The 16,336-nt window shown below is 37.0% G+C and overlaps 2 protein-coding genes across 4 annotated transcripts; one reads left to right on the plus strand and one right to left on the minus strand.

Annotated features, from left to right (window-relative positions):
- Positions 1-677: 677 nt before the first annotated feature.
- Positions 678-5,288, plus strand: prop1 (PROP paired-like homeobox 1). 2 transcript variants are annotated; one of them, XM_053501244.1, is made up of 4 exons: positions 678-1,310; positions 2,148-2,374; positions 4,530-4,599; positions 4,738-5,288. In XM_053501244.1, exons 1-4 carry the CDS (start codon positions 1,241-1,243, stop codon positions 4,914-4,916), a joined length of 546 nt encoding a protein of 181 aa, XP_053357219.1. In that variant the 5' UTR covers positions 678-1,240; the 3' UTR covers positions 4,917-5,288. The 2 variants fall into 2 exon arrangements, with proteins under 2 accessions (XP_053357219.1, XP_053357217.1); XM_053501242.1 differs by having other exon boundaries at positions 4,530-5,288.
- Positions 5,289-6,077: 789 nt separating this feature from the next.
- On the minus strand, positions 6,078-9,216 carry mcfd2 (multiple coagulation factor deficiency 2, ER cargo receptor complex subunit). 2 transcript variants are annotated; one of them, XM_053501246.1, is made up of 5 exons: positions 9,086-9,216; positions 8,447-8,618; positions 6,829-6,988; positions 6,475-6,640; positions 6,078-6,236 (listed from the first exon to the last, which is right to left on the minus strand). In XM_053501246.1, exons 2-4 carry the CDS (start codon positions 8,602-8,604, stop codon positions 6,509-6,511), a joined length of 450 nt encoding a protein of 149 aa, XP_053357221.1. In that variant the 5' UTR covers positions 8,605-8,618; positions 9,086-9,216; the 3' UTR covers positions 6,078-6,236; positions 6,475-6,508. The 2 variants fall into 2 exon arrangements, with proteins under 2 accessions (XP_053357221.1, XP_053357220.1); XM_053501245.1 differs by having other exon boundaries at positions 6,078-6,640.
- Between the last annotated feature and the right edge of the window lie 7,120 nt (positions 9,217-16,336).

Raw genomic sequence — 16,336 nt, forward strand, 5'->3', positions numbered from 1 at the left:
TTATAGTACAGTAAAAGACACCACTATAGTTACATGCACAACACAATGCACAAATGTAGTAAAGTAGAAAGTACAGATATTTGATGTATGATGCAGTGAAGTAACATTTAAAAAGTATCCTAATAATGTACCTCGAGTACATATAAGTGAAAACTGTACTTATGTACAGTATCAAAGTATATGTACTTAGTTGCCCTCCACCTCTGAACATGCACTGGTAAATTCTGGATAGGATGAGAATAGTTTCCAAACCTTTAGGGCAAATGAAAGCAAATGGACATTATGAATTGGCCTTTAATAGACCTAATGAGGCCTTGACATGGAATAAAAGCATTACAACAGTTAAGACTATACATAACTACATACATTAAGTCCCCTTTTTGATTTTGTAGGAATAATTTACATTTTTTAAACTAAAAAAATAAAAATGCTTTTAATCTGATAATGAATTAATAATAAATTTTGTCCGATAGCAATGTAAGCATGCACACAGTCACAACATCTGCTTAAGTTAAGCTGGTCATAAGTAACATCTATCGTAAACTGATAAAATACAGCCAGATTCATAAGTATGGAATCTGGAAATTTTTTCAATTTTTTTGCCACTGTTCAGCAACAAAATGGAATCAGGCTGAAGTTGAAATCTAGACTTTCCGCTTTAAATCAGGATAAAAATATTGCATTAATCATATAGGAATTACAGACACAATCACTCCACTTTCATAGGCTCAAAATATGACAACTGACTGATAAGCAGTTTGAAAGCTGTTTGGGGCTTCATGACGATTTAAGGTGATAAATGATCTGGGATCCCATCCAAGTGTTGAATTTGTATCGGTCGCTGTTGTAGGGAACCTTTAATATGCAGCATAAAGAAATGCTAATGCAAGTGAAGGAGGCCATCAGTAGGCAAAAAAAACATGAGCTAATAATGTTTTTTTGTTTTGTTTTTAAATAGACCTCTTCTGCACAGCCTACACACAATTATAAATCTTATAAATATTGTTATCATATTATTTGTTTGATATAAAAGAAGCAGAAATAGTTTTTTCTTTAAAAATCTAAAGAAAAATCCATTGGATTAAAATGTTCTTATGCATGATATTAGTTGACCAAGGAGGGCAGGTAATAAGGGGTGTGATTGCTGAATGATGTCACCGAGGGTGGTCACATACTGTAGAAACTCAGGTAAGCCCACCATGTCTCTCCTCATATCTAAACCCCTCAGAGAAGACCAGCTATGGAACCTGCAAAGCCTCTTCCACAGTTCTCTGAGATGTACTCTGAAGTCATCGTCAGTTCAAGTGCAGGTAAGGATTATTTATTGAGTGTCTGAATGTGACTTCTATAGTAAGTGTGCTTTTAAACTTTCTCCAAAGTTTTAAACTTAAACTCATTTCCACCTCTACACCTGTTACATGTACTTTAACTGATTTTCGACCCACCTTGGTTTCTCTTAGTAAGTACTATGAATGATTTCCATTACACCACTGTACAATAAATGATAAATAAATTCTGTCGAAATGTTTGAATATTTACTTAAGTTCCATGAATATGCAGTAATAATTCAGTAGTATGTATTCATTTGACATTGATTAATTCAACTACTTTAATATTACTGAGGTTGCTGCTATTATTGGATACTTTATAATCAGTTGGACACAGCAATTAGAAAAAATAATTAAACTAAAATTAGATTAAGTTCAGTATTGCCTGTCCCTCTACCTCCCATACTGACATTGTGAGAAGAAGACATTGCATCCAATCCTGTGATTTGACAAATTAGTCACTTTTTTTAAAAGCTTTTGTTAGCTTAATCTTGTCTCAGTCCTTTGGCCCCTGGTCACTCTCTCTCTCACGATATTGAGTTTAAGCAGCAAAGCCTTTAGCCTATTAGGTTCCTGGCCTTTTGTTAGGAAACATTAATGCTCTTAAACCCTTTCCCCTTTCGGAGAACTGCCATTTGTGAGATGTGCTTTTTTTCCCCCCAAACCAAATTCCTCCAAAGTGTGTAAGGCACTTTGATAAATCTTTTTCCATCCGTAACCAGAGAGAAATTTGTACACAGATTTTTTTTTTTTCCGGAACATCTGTGATGCAAAGTTTCAACTTTCAAATTTTTTTCCTCTGCACTTTGTTGAATGCAGATGTTCAGGGTCCTCCTAAGAAGGAGTCCTCGGGGCCTGAAAGCGGCGGGGATGTGGTGGGTCGAGTTAGGCTCCACCCATCTCCATCTCGCAGGAGACACCGAACCACCTTCAGCCATGAACAGCTGGAGCAGCTGGAGTTAGCCTTCAGACACAATCACTACCCTGATATCTACTGCCGAGAGGAGCTGGCTCAGCAAACTAAACTCAATGAGGCCCGCATTCAGGTTAGAGGGATTTGCATTAAACCGAATTCATTTTAGAGGCAATCACCAGCGTGTGAGACCACTTAAAAATAATGCACCAAAAACATACGATATTGTATATATATATTTTGAATAACATTAAATATTAACCTTATAAGAGTAACCTGGCAAACACCCTGCGCATCAGCCTGCCAAATGTAGGGCTTAGATCTCAATTTCCTAGATCTCAATCTGATCCAGCACCTATGGAAAGCGTTTGACGAACAAGTCCAATCCACAGAGGCCCTACTCCACGGCACTCAACGGATCTGTCAACATCATGATGCCAGATACCACAGAACACCCCCGATGTCCTGTGGAGCATAGGGTAACTGCCCCTGTGGGGAACCTTAAAACTAGGTGGTATTAAAGTTATGGCTGATTTGTGTATTCAAACTTTTACCTATTTCTGCGTATACACTTTTAGTCTCTGCTAGCAGCTTGTAATGAGTTGATTTTGTTTAAAGATGTTTATAAATGTGCAGATATCTGCTTCATTTTCTCCCAGCTTAACAATATGTCTGCTTTAACAATATCTGTTGATGGATGTGGCGTGCATTTATAGCTTCTTTATACTGTTGCTTGGCTCTAAATGTGTGGAGCAAGATGGGTAAATTTCCTTTGTGTCGTGTCTTTACATTTGCTTTACATTGTTCATCTTCAGTGTGTTTTGTTGAATTGTTTTAGCATATTTCTTTTGCACTGTAAGGTAACATACCTGCAACTATTGGTTCAGGTTCAAGTACTAATTATATAACTTGGCTGATGTAAATATTAATTAATAATATTTACGAGGGGTGTTCAAGTCAAACCGGGACTTTTGATGGAAATAGCTAATCACAGCTATCACTGTAAAACTACATTTATTTCCCAACGTTTCACTAGTGCATGGATACCATTCAAGTAGAACATTTTCTCAATACACTGGAGCCATAATCGGATTGCCTGCATAATCAGACTTCATTTCTAAAACACTGGCCCCCCAGGAACTGGTATTATTGTGTTATAGTTGTGTTCTTGTAATGTGTAATTGGAGTTTGTGAATAACTGTGTGTACAGACAGGATCAGGCGTTCCTCTCACTGAATGTTTACAGGACCGACTGCAGTGATCTTCAAACCACCTCGGCTGGGGTCATTTTTCATGATGTACAGATTTTTTTTTAAGTATTTAAACCACTCAATGTTGCTAAGTCTCATCACAGTACTGTGCTTGAAGTCTTTGTAAATGTTTATTGATTTTACACCATCATTACCAGGAAATTTCATGAGAAGTCCTTGTTTCACTTGAACGCCCCACATGGATTGATCAGGCCTCCCTCTTCTTATTGCGTACTCCATTAATTTTTATCTGTTTGCAATTACATTTCTTATTGTAGAACTTCCATAAAACAAGCTTGTTATTAACTTATAGCAACTTTAAACAGTCACTCACACACCAGCTTCTTTTTCCTTCTTGAAGTTAAAAACTAAGTTCAGATTATCATGTTACCAGAAAGAAGCCAAAATAAATCAATAAAATCCCTGTCATAAAAGCTCTTCATGTTTGACAACAAAAAATCACAGCTTTGCCACTAATGGCTTTGAAGCCCAGTGGTTTGATTAGCAGCCTCTCAGATCTGTTTACATTTAGTTTACTGATCAAGAATAAAAATGCTGATTTGATACATGACAATCCTGTTTTTGCAATTTATAATAATAATAATAATAATAATAATAATAATAATAATAAAAACAGGGCATTGATAATGGTGGCTCAGTGGTAGATTTCTCGCCTGCCTTGAGGTTTCCACTCAATGCCCAGGATAAAAGCCTGGATAAAATGGTAAGGGTTGGTTAGAAAGGGCATCCGGCGTAAAACCTGTGCCAAGTCATTGTGCAGATCTGATGGTCCGATGTGGTGACCCCTCAATGGAAGCAGCCAAAAGACTAATAACAACTTCAATAATAATAAAACAGCAGACAATCTGACATTTTGCAAATGTAGCAAATACTTATAAAAAAAAAAGATATATTTCGATATTTATCTTAATTACAATATGAGATTTGTGGTTTCCATTTTCAAATTAATATTTATAAAATGTTTGCCCCAGGTCCCTGGTCTCTCACCCCTCTTTTCTCTTCCCCGCATTTCTTCAGGTTTGGTTCCAGAACCGTCGTGCCAAGCAGCGGAAACAGGAGCGGGCCACTCAGAAAGCCCTGCAAGCAGGTATAATGCCAGGATGCAGAGTTCTCCCAAACAGTGCACGAGGTGGTGTGGCAAGACAGTACCAGTGCTCTCACTCCCTACCACATATACCCAAAATTTCATCAGTGCTGCCCTCTGCTGATTTCTCCCCCCACACAGCAGCCACTACACAGCTAGCCTGCCCTCCAGCTCCCACTGCAACTCAGCCTGCCAGGCAGCACGAGGACTGGTACTGTCAGCTGAGGCACATTGGAGCACCGGCTCCCAGCCTGCCCCATGCATCTGTGTTTTCCTTGACCTCCATGCCAGCGCTGGAGTCAGCTGTCCACTGGAACTAGGCTTTCAACAAACAAGCCCTAATATACAGTAATTGTAGAACCCTTTATGCCATTAACCAAATTGTTTTACAGTGATGCCCTTATGATTTTGAACAGAAAGTCGCACATGTCTCTACATTTCTCTTCTTTTTGTATATGAATGTCAAAAAAAAAATGAAGAAAAGATTTTCACATACTTTATTTCTGTTCCAAAACAGATGTTGTCTTGACGTTTAGATATGTTTCTAAAACAAAAAGAACTAGTTTACACATTCATAAACCCACAAGCATCAAACTGTAAAAATATCTTTAACATATTAACAGAGTATTGTTTACATTCTCAATAATCTAGTTTAAATAGATTTATGTTTGTCTTTGTAGAAAACCTTCATCATCACCTGAATAATGGTTATTTAGCAATGCTTTAAAATTATAGTATACTGTATATGTACACATTAATAACTACAGATTTACTTTCACATGTCAGTTCTTATGATAGAAATAAATTAGATTTGGCATATGGTCTCTGTTTTCTCTCTCCTGCTCACAATAAAATAAAATAAAATAAACTTGAATTAAGAACAGTACCATTGCATGACAAATATGACAGACTTGCATTACATTCAACTTGAGTGATGGAAAGAAATAAAAATTAAGTAGTCTGGAAAAAAAATCACTTGCTCCTTAAATGGTCTTTTGAGTTTGTTTCCAAGTTGCTGCTGGAACACTGCTACATGATAAAGGCTAGTGGTTTTCCTGTCCTCACACACCTGATGAGGTAAAACAAAAGCAAAACACTCCAGAGTGAAATACAATGAAGCTCGAACACTGCGACCGGGAAAGGTTTGTGTGACAGCGTAGGAGGTAAACAGTTTAAATACACTTATAGATCCATATCTTTTAGATTTATTCATATCAGAACCAAGAACTGATCAACACACATAACTAAAAGAGCTGCTGAATATCTACAGTTAAGCCAGAAATAAAAAATTTCCCAGGCTTGAAACACAAATGGCACAAAAACTGATATATATAAGACATTCTTTATGTCCATCTAAAAGGAAATGTTACTAAGCTTAATAATCATCTATCAGTGCTAGATGAAGATGACAGGAAGCAATTACATCCCATTTTAATGCCACACTGCAGCAATAATAAATGTGGACATTTTTTCACAGCAGATTGGATTTGGTATATTTATTGACACCAGTGGAAAATTCAGGCAATATATGGTTTTCTTTAGACGTCTTATGACATAACACAATCCGTTTCACTTCATCCCATGATTTATTCTGACAGGATAAAGTACAGTCAGTAGATCCTAGCTGCTCAGATCCAATTCTGGAGGGAAATGACAGTTGTATCATTGAATTATAAGTGCTTTAGGAGTTGAATAAAACATAATGAAACAGCAAACACATTGGGCTGTGCACTACGAACATCCAGTCAGTCCACTTTACACTGCAGCCTTGCTGTGCATGTCTAATGCATACACGCATATCACTGATACCATTCAGTTAGAGGTAAACAAAGCTCACAGTAAGGCAGCACACACCCCACACACAAACACACCACTTACTCTATGCATCCTACACACATCTATTTCTCCCCAGTTACTGAAGAGACTTCGCAAACTCTGCATAGTCGATGTAGCCATCGTTGTTTTTGTCATCATCGCGGAGGACTTGATCGATAATGCTGATGAGGTCCTGCTCCTTCATTGGTGGACTGCTCTCACCTTTCTCCTAAACACCAGCAAGAAATGACAGCAGGCATCAGTCCTGATTAGAATCTGAAACTTATTTGCCAGTGATTTGTGTGAGCTCACATACACACTCTCATGCACAGGCAAATAGGTAAGATATCCATTGGATAATTACTTCTTTTCTTATTATTACATTAGCTGTTAGCACAGGGGACTTTAACCACCCACCTCCTTGTGTACATGTGTAATGGCAGTGGCAAGCTCGAGCCCATCCAGCAGGTTGTTACCATCATAGTCATGCATTTTAAAATAGTGAAGCTGCAGTTCTTGAGGAGTCATGTCCGACTCTGGCTTGTCAATCACTCCGTCTAAATGCTCCATGATATGGCTAAAAGAAAGAACAGAGAACATCCTAAACAAATGTTTTGGACCAAGTATGTATGTGACTTTATTTTTACACTCTGTATTAAGTTTTAAGATTTAAAAGCAGCAGCACATGTTCTGAGTGGCTGAATAAGGATTAGGTCAGCTGCACGGCTGTGTTTTAGTTTGCAGTTTGTTCTGCAATGAGGTCATTTTGGATAGGCAACAGAGTACAGGTTTTTCTGCAAATATAACGGTCCAGTCTTGGACCCAGCATTTCCTGACAGATCATAACCTGTGATTATTCAGCACGTGTTCTATTCTGGTTTATGTTTATAATTATGTATAAAGCTTGAAAATAACATATGGGGGAGCTAAGTGATTTACAAGCAATGAAATTTAAAGTGTAGAGAACGATTTAATAGCCAGTTATGTCTTATCAAATTAGGTCACTGACTGAAAATGACAAGTATATGAATAGGTTATTTATTTATGTAGGGCCCAGGCACTATGACATCATTGTGACTATGATGTCATTGCCTCACTATGATGGTTTATTTAAGAGTGCATGTGTAAGGATTTTTCTTAGGCTTTGTTTTTCAATGTCCCAGGCCTTTTTGGAGGTGTTAACATGCTTAAAAGGCCATTAACAGGCTCAGCACACAGGTCTACTGTCATTAGGACGCCTGAGAGACCAGGGCTTTCACAAGAGATTTTGGTGTATAGCTCATGCACACTTGCACATACAGTGGGGCAAAAACGTATTTAGTCAGCCACCAATTGTGCAAGTTCTCCCACTTAAAAAGATGAGAGAGGACTGTAATTTTCATCATAGGTATACCTCAACTATGAGAGATAAAATAGGAAAAGAAAAGAAAAAAACACATTTCCATGATTTTTAAAGAATTTATTTGCAAACTATGGTGGAAAATAAGTATTTGGTCAATAAAAAAAATTATCTAAATACTTTGTTGGCAATGACAGGTCAAACGTTTTCTGCAAGTCTTCACAAGGTTTTCACACACTGTTACTGGTATTTTTGGTCCTTTCCTCCATGCAGATTACCTCTAGAGCAGTCATGTTTTGGGGCTATCGCTGGGCAACACGGACTTTCAACTTCCTTTAAAGATTTTCTATGGGGTTGAGATCTGGAGACTGGCTATGCCACTCCAAGACCTTGAAATGCTTCTTACGAAGCCACTACTTCATTGCCTGGTAAGTGTGTTCGGGACCATTTGAGGAAAAGAGCTGTATACAGACCAGTAAATTCCACTGATTTTCGGATATGTTTAGAAAAATACTGGCTGAAAATGGTCCTCTGTTGTATGTCTTTCATACTGAACATTGCCTAATTGTCAAGCTTTTATGCGGTTATGCTTCGCCATACAGTACCACTCTGCCCTAATTAATTAATTTTGTTTAAGATTCAGTGTTAGTTAAATTACTTTACATCTAAATGTAGTGGCTTTGAGGTAAAACTCACTCTTTGTCCTGTACCATGTTCTTGTCCAGGCGGGTGATGGGAGGATGTGGGTTTCCTGACACCTGACCTTGATGATCTCCATGTGAGAGAACACAAAGCACACAAACGGACAGCAGGACCAGGCAACTCCATAGCTGCCTCTTTGTAGACCCCATCATGATGTTGATGGCCTCTTCAAAGAAAAACAGACAGTGTTGTGTTATTTAAATATCTCCAAACTCAAAGGTTTTTTTTTTTTTAAATAATCTTTGCACAAACTAATGTGTTGCTACATGTTTGTAACAGGTTAAGAAATTTTACAGTTCACATTAGATTAAGAAAAGGTGTATAAATAAATATATATGAATACTAAATGAAATTGAGCCTTTTTGTTTGAGGTAAACAGATTGCTGGACAGCTGGTATAGCAAAAGATTTGTTTGGAGAAGCAGGGCTCAGTAAAATTAAACACACAACCAGTTAACATGTAAGAAGCCTGTAGCAAGCTAAAATAAACTCAATGCCACAAATTAGTCACTAATAAAACAACAGGCCATTTATCCACTACAGTTCCCTCAAAAACGATTTTATCTCAGTTTTATTTCTTTAATGATATATGCAGGTGATCCACGAAATAAGAGAATATTTCGGGTTCCCTCACCTGCTTCTGAAGTTCTGATGTATTCTTCAGTATTTTGCAGGTTCTTCTAGCAAAGTACCCAGTAAGAACTCACGACCGTATTGACCACATATTTATAGCCTCCTTCGCTTGCCGTAGTTCCCTTTCACCTTCTGGACACGACAGCTAATTCTGATTGGTTGCTAGCAACACGTCACTCATCTATAAAACGACATCTTTCTTTAATCTGACAAAATCCCGCCCTACTTCACAATGATTGGTCAATAGTTTATACGTGAGACGAGCTGATTGGACATTAAACTCATCGACATAATATTGCCCAATTGGAGAAGAGAAGATGACGTTTGTCGGAAGTGATTTGAAGAGAAAGTTTTAGGAATCACAACGGGTGTAGTTCATGGTTCTGTGAATCAGCGAAGTAAATCAAGAGTAGCCTTCACGCAAGATTATACGAACATTACCAGGTGTAGCGACACGTCATGTCAGTTAGCGACAGCATCGTCTGTGCCGTTTCTTTGTGTAAAATGTAAAAGATTGGAATCTAGGATTCGACTCCTGATTCACTGCCTACAATCTAAGAGTCGACTCTACAATCAGTGCATACAGTTTAGTGAACACTGGGGATTCACTATCTAAACTTTAGGTTCTGTACATAAAACTCAGGAGCCGACTCTAGTTACACAACGTAAAATAAAGGAGTCGACTCCGGATTTACTGCCTGAAATTAGACCCAGAAAGAGCTTTATTGAAAAGTATGTTTGTATATATTAGGGATTTGTTTTGGTGACAGAAGTTTCCAGAGTCTACAACAACAAACACAACACACACACAAAAGACAAAGTATATAAAATATATTTAAAAAAATAATTATAGCAATGACTCCTAATTTAAATATAATTCATCTAGAAGTCGACTCTAGATATCCTGCCTTAAATCTACAAACCTAATCCTATATTTTATGTACTAAATCTAGGTGGTGTAGTGGTTAGCACTGTCGCCTTGCAAGGTTTCCAGATTCCTGGCCAGGATCGATTCCCATCTCTGTGTGCATGGAGTTTGCATGTTCTTCCCGTGCTTGCTGGGTTCCCTCCCAAAGATATGTAGGTTAGGCTAATTGGCGTAAGTTGCCTGTTGTGTGTGTGTGCCCTGCGATGGATTGGCATCCTGTCCAGGGTATACCATGCCTTGTGCCCTAGGTCTCCTGGGATAGGCTCCAGGTCCCCGTGACCCAGGGTTAAAAGTCAACTCTGGACTCACTATCTGACTGCTAGAAATCAACTCTAGATTCTGTACATAAAATTTAGGAGCCGACTCTACTGTAGATGTACTACACGAAATCTATGAATCATTTTGTAATAAAATATTTAAGTAGTGTGGGAAATTTACCCTGGGAGGAAGTATGGTCCTTTTTTTAAATTTTTTTATTTTTTAGGAAGTATGTCCTTGCCCCAAAAGTATCTTTTAACGAATAAAGTAAAAGAAATAACACAAATGAATTCACAAATGTTATCTGTCAAAAGATTTTTTTGTTGGTATGTTTTTTTTGGGAAATATAACTCAGACATTGAAGTGAATTGTTCTTTTTGTCAGTCTGTGTTCCTACACAAAGACCTTTTGGTCAGAATTCTTAATTGTTTTAAAAGTGACTTTTCTTTCTGTTGTATTGATGTTTTCATTGGAATTTTTAGCTATTCAAAAGAAAAAATTACTGTACATAATTAATAAATAAATAAATAAAATTACATACGAAATTACACAATTAATGTGTTTACTACTAGCTAAATATAATATTCATCAACAAAAAATTACTAGCTCTAAACCCTTTTTTTCTGTTTTTAAATACGATCTAGACAGGTACATTAAAACTCTACAAAGACTGTTAATCCTTAAGCAAGAAAACCTTTTTCCCTGTATTCTTTCTTTACATGTCGATTCTTCAAATCGATTCCTAAATTGTATGCGCTGAATCTAGGAGTCGACTCTTGATTCATTACCTGAAATCTAGGAGTCGACTCCGAGTCTCGTGCGTTATAATCCACACTGTGTTCACCTTTGAGGGACGAATCATTTATATCTAAATATACACGGATATTCCTGAGTCAGCAGACCACCGACACTTGCAAATGGCAAACCTGTACAAAGAACACGAGACCGCTAAATCTCTATTTCGCCGCCTGGAGGTTTACTTTACAATACTGTCTGTAGTTTAGCTGTATATTAGTGTAGAAGCTTGTGCTGTAAGCTCCCAGACCCTGTAGGTAACAGAACAGCACCATGTAGTGCCCTGGAGTATCGTGTAGACACCTGCTTGTCATTTTAACAGTGAAATAGTTACTGCTATTCTAAAATAATTTTGATCAGATCTCTAAAAACATGCATACTATTTGCATATATAATATTTACACACCATAGTCTGAGTTTTTGAATTACTCTTTGTTCAGTATTTTAAGGGATATGTGACACTTTTTTTTAAAGAAATTTAATGAATAACGTTAGTCCTAATTTGTCCATAAGGTGGCACTAAAATCAAAAGAAGGTCAGTAACTACAGTGCCAAAATTCCCCAAAGCAAAATTAGCTTGTTAAATTACATGAACTAAAAATTGTTTTATTTTTTATTTTTAAATTTTTCTGCATTGCAATTTGATCTAAAAAAAAAAAAAAATCTTTACACCATTCACAAATTGCTTGAAATTTTAAGTGCTGCAATTTATTGTGGTTCGATATTTCAAATGAGAATGTAATTCAAGCAAGTAATATTCAATGTAGTATTGAATTTTAGAATTGTAAATGATGTAAGAATTAGTTTAATTCGATCTTATTGCAATGCAGAAACATTTGTATTGCAAAAAAAAATTTCCATTCACATAATGAACTGCTTCGTGCTTTGCGGAATTTTGCCACAATTATATTTCCATAAGTAACTTTATATTATCATTCATCACAGTATGTGTCATGAGGGCTTAGCAAACACAACTTAAAATAGCACTTAGTATCTTGCCTAATTTAATTCCCCTATCCTGTAATTGGCGGTACGGTGGCTTAGTGTTCAGCAATGGCACTTTGCGCCTCCCAGGGTGTGTGCGTGTTCTCCCCATGCTTGCGGATTTCTTTCCTGTACTCCAGATTAAGCTAATTGGCATCGCCAAATTGCATGTAGTAATTGAATAAGCATGTAAATGTTGACTGGAGGTCAGTCGTAAACTGTATACCTAATAAAGTGGACAGTAAGTGTAGGGGAAAGCCAAGCAAGCTGTTTTGTGTCAAAAGATGTCACACTGGGGTACTAACGTGAAAATAAAATAGCACTTTAATAGCTCCCTTGTACTGAGGCCACTTTCCTGTATACATGTCGTCATAAGTCAGTCAAATCACACACGAGCAGACTGTTCTTAAATTAGACCCTAAAAAGTAAGAATGCTATATCATATTTTAAGAAATGAACATTTTTACATATGAATTGAGAACAAATGAGTAGAAAAGAGAATAATCTGACTGAAACTTTAGTTACAGTCCTTCTGTATCTTGACACTAAACTTGATATGTGGCCATCATTATTGCACTTTTGGAGCAATCTGTCAAGACGTTGAAGTAAATTGTTAAAGGTATTACTGTTCAAGATTCAAAGAATTGTATTAATCATAGGGGGGAATTGCTTTGCATTACAGTTACAGTTACTCACTATTGAAAAAGAAAGAAAGAAAGAAAGAAAGAAAGAAAGAAAGAAACAACATAAACACAATTACAATTACGGGAAAATCCAGTGAAAAAAACTATAAAGTTAGGATCCTAGTTTTTAACTGTGTTATGTAGTGACCATTAGGTTAAATGACAAATATAAGGTAAAATAAAATAAGATAAGATAAGACAAGATATCCCTTCATTCGACCCATAGTGGGAAAATTTATTTGTTACAGCAGCAAATAAATAATTGTGCAAATAAAATATTGTGTACAGTACGTATATTTGACAAGGGTTAAGTGTAAGACGTTCACAATGTGGTAACAGTGATACAGTGGAACCTCGGATTACGAGCAAAAAAGAAATAATGGAAACTTAAGTTATTCATTTTACAGCCCCGAAAAATAAATACATAAAAATAATTAATACAAAATATAAAGTAAAATTAAAACAAAACAACTTGCATTTACCTTTAAAAAAAAAAGTCAAAGTAAAGGCGAGAGAGAGTGTGTGTGTGTCACACACTCTCGCTTTTAAAGCCCCTCTACCACCCCCTTCTTTTCTCGGCTTCCCAAACACACACACACACACTCTCTGCCTTACACAGAAACTCTGCTCTGTCGCGATTCTTTTCAAAGGTAAAGTGAGAAACAACAGGCTGATACAGAGAGAAAAAATGGATCAAAATAAAATATGTTTCACACATACACATGGTCACAGTGTTATAGTAAACAGTACACACATGCACGGATGTTGATTATACCAGTAAGAGACGAGCACTAAGACCCAGCAGGGGAGACGATTATCTACAATTTCTCAGCGCAAGAGAAAGAAAAACTGTTGGTTCAGTTGTGATTACATGACGCTCGGCGTCAAAACAAGAAGCACATACGTGATACATGATACTCTGTGCTCGTAAAACCAAGACAATGCTCGTTTTTCAAGTAAAAATGTATAAAAAATCTTTGCTTGTCTTGCGGAACACTCGTAAACCACATTACTCGTAATCCGAGGTTCCACTGTAAAGTGCAATAATTATACAGTAAGTGTTGATGTGAATATTAGTAGTAAATATATTGAAATAAGCGGCATTCTCCCCATACTTGGGTTTCCTCCGGGTACTTCGGTTTCCTCCTACAGTCCAAAGACATTCAGGTTTGGCTAAATGGCATTCCCAAATTGCTTATAGTATGTCAATGAGCGTATGTGCCCTGCAATGGATTGGCACACATGGTCCAGGGTCTATGCCACCTCGTGCCCTAATAAGTCTGCTGTGACGGGCTCCAGGCCCCCCTGTATAAAAGATAATTAAGTTAGAGTGAGAGAATATATTGAAATATATTTAAGTATTTTAAAAGTAGAAACATATGATGGAAAATGACATTATTGTGACCACTTCCCGGTACAGTTTCATTTTTTTAAAAGTATTTTAACATTGAGTTAGAGTGAGAGAGTATATTGAAATATATTTAAGTATTTTAGAAGTAGAAACATATGATGGAAAATTACATTATTGTGACCACTTTCCAGTACAGTTTAAAGAGTTCTACAGTTTAATGATCACTGGATGAAACATAGGTGTGCAGTAAAACATTGATCAGTCTGGCTGAATGTGCTCATTTGATCGGCCAGCACACTGTATGTATTAAGTAAAAGGTTTTTGAGTATTGAGGATTGAATAAAGTTTAAACTGCATCCACCTCTCGGCCACAACATGAACAGGGTCCAGCTCCCTGTTAGATAGATGGATGGATGGATGGATGGATAGATAGAGAGAGAGTACTTTATTAATCCCAATGGGAAATTGTACTGTAACGGCAACCAGTTCACAGATTATATAAGAAGTAAGAAAACATTGTAATGAAAAAAGGATAAAGTTATCTCACGTTATCTCACGATCAAGTTCAGCCTATAGCTTCACATTTTCAGTGCTTTACAGGTATAGGACAGGAAGAGCTGTATAAACTTATCACCTCAGCTAAATCAACAATGTGCCTGTTAGACCCAATACCAACCAGATTTTTAAAAGAAGTGATGCTTACGGTTGGAGAGCCACTTTTAAACATCATAATTCTTCATTATGTCTAGGTCACGTCCCTAAACCTTTCAAGTTGGCAGTTATTAAGCCGCTTCTTAAAAAATCTAATTTGGACGCGAATTACAAATTACAGACCGATTTCAAACCTTCTGTTCATATAAAAAATATTAGAAAAAGTAGTATCAGCTCAAATATGCACATTCTTGCAGGAAAACAACATCCTAGAAGGACATCAGGCCCCATCATAGTACAGAAACTGCACTAGTTAAGATTGCGAACGACTTGTTTTTAGCTTCAGACCAAGGCTGCATCTCAATACTAGTCTTACTTGATCTTAGTGCTGCATTCGACACCATAGATCATAATATTCTCATAGATCGCCTACAAAATCATATAGGTATTCAGGGGCAGGCATTAAAATCGTTTAGATCATACCTGTCTGATCGATACCATTTTGTAGATCTAAATGGAGTATCATCTGATGTCATGCCAGTGAAATATGGGGTCCCACAAGGGTCAGTTTTAGGACCTCTGCTGTTCTCAATATACATGCTTCCCTTGGGTAACATCATTAGAAGGCATGGGATTAGTTTCCATTGTTATGCTAATGATACCCAATTATATATCTCAACAAAACCAGATGAAATACCCAAGTTGTCTAGATTAACCGAGTGTGTCCAGGACATAAAAGATTGGATGACAAATAACTTTTTTTACTAAATCCAGATAAGCCAGAGATATTACTCATTGGCCCAAAAACCAGCACACAACAGCTTTCACAATTCAGCCTGCGTTTAGAAGGATGTACTGTTACTACCAGCTCAACAGTAAAAGACCTGGGCGTAATATTAGACAGTAACTTGTCCTTTGAAAATCATTTCCAATATCACAAAAACAGCCTTTTTCCATCTTAGAAATATTGCCAAACTTAGGAGTCCCCTATCCGTATCTGATGCAGAAAAGCTAGTTCATGCATTCATGACCTCCAGACTGGAATATTGTAATGCATTACTAGATGGTTGTCCTGCATCCTCAATAAACAAGCTACAGTTAGTTCAAAATGCAGCCGCCAGGGTTCTCACTAGATCCAGAAAATATGATCATATAACACCTATATTATCATCCCTGCACTGGCTACCTGTTCAGTTTAGAATTAATTACAAAATAGTACTACTTACATACAAGGCTTTAAGTGGTTTAGCTTCCACATACCTAACCAGTCTTCTGATATGCTATAATCCACCACGTTCCTTAAGATCACAAAACTCCGGACTTCTGGTAGTTCCCAGAGTTTTAAAATCTACAAAAGGGGGAAGGGCATTTTCATATTTAGCTTCAAAACTTTGAAATAGCCTTCCAGACAGTGTTTGGGGAGCAGACACGGTTTCCCAATTCAAAAGTAGACTCAAGACGCATCTCTTTAATCTGGCATACGCGTAACTCATCCCATAACCTCATACTGCAGTACACCTATCCTGAATGGCAACTACGCTAATTCTCTCCATCTTTTCTGTATTTTTCTATCCATCCTGAGGCATCTGGAGATTGTGCCAG

Source organism: Clarias gariepinus, chromosome 8 (genome assembly GCF_024256425.1).
Source record: "Clarias gariepinus isolate MV-2021 ecotype Netherlands chromosome 8, CGAR_prim_01v2, whole genome shotgun sequence".
Lineage (NCBI taxonomy): Eukaryota > Metazoa > Chordata > Actinopteri > Siluriformes > Clariidae > Clarias > Clarias gariepinus.

Bases quoted from the DNA above. Each gene is read 5' to 3' on its own strand.
- prop1 (XM_053501242.1), top strand. From the start codon at position 1,241: ATGGAACCTGCAAAGCCTCTTCCACAGTTCTCTGAGATGTACTCTGAA. The intron at 1,311-2,147 runs GTAAGGATTATT...TGTTGAATGCAG, and splicing joins CATCGTCAGTTCAAGTGCAG to ATGTTCAGGGTCCTCCTAAG. The intron at 2,375-4,529 runs GTTAGAGGGATT...GCATTTCTTCAG, and splicing joins TCAATGAGGCCCGCATTCAG to GTTTGGTTCCAGAACCGTCG.
- mcfd2 (XM_053501246.1), bottom strand. From the start codon at position 8,604: ATGATGGGGTCTACAAAGAGGCAGCTATGGAGTTGCCTGGTCCTGCTG. The intron at 6,989-8,446 runs GTGAGTTTTACC...TCTTTCTTTTAG, and splicing joins AACATGGTACAGGACAAAGA to CCATATCATGGAGCATTTAG. The intron at 6,641-6,828 runs GTGGGTGGTTAA...GCTGGTGTTTAG, and splicing joins TTACACATGTACACAAGGAG to GAGAAAGGTGAGAGCAGTCC.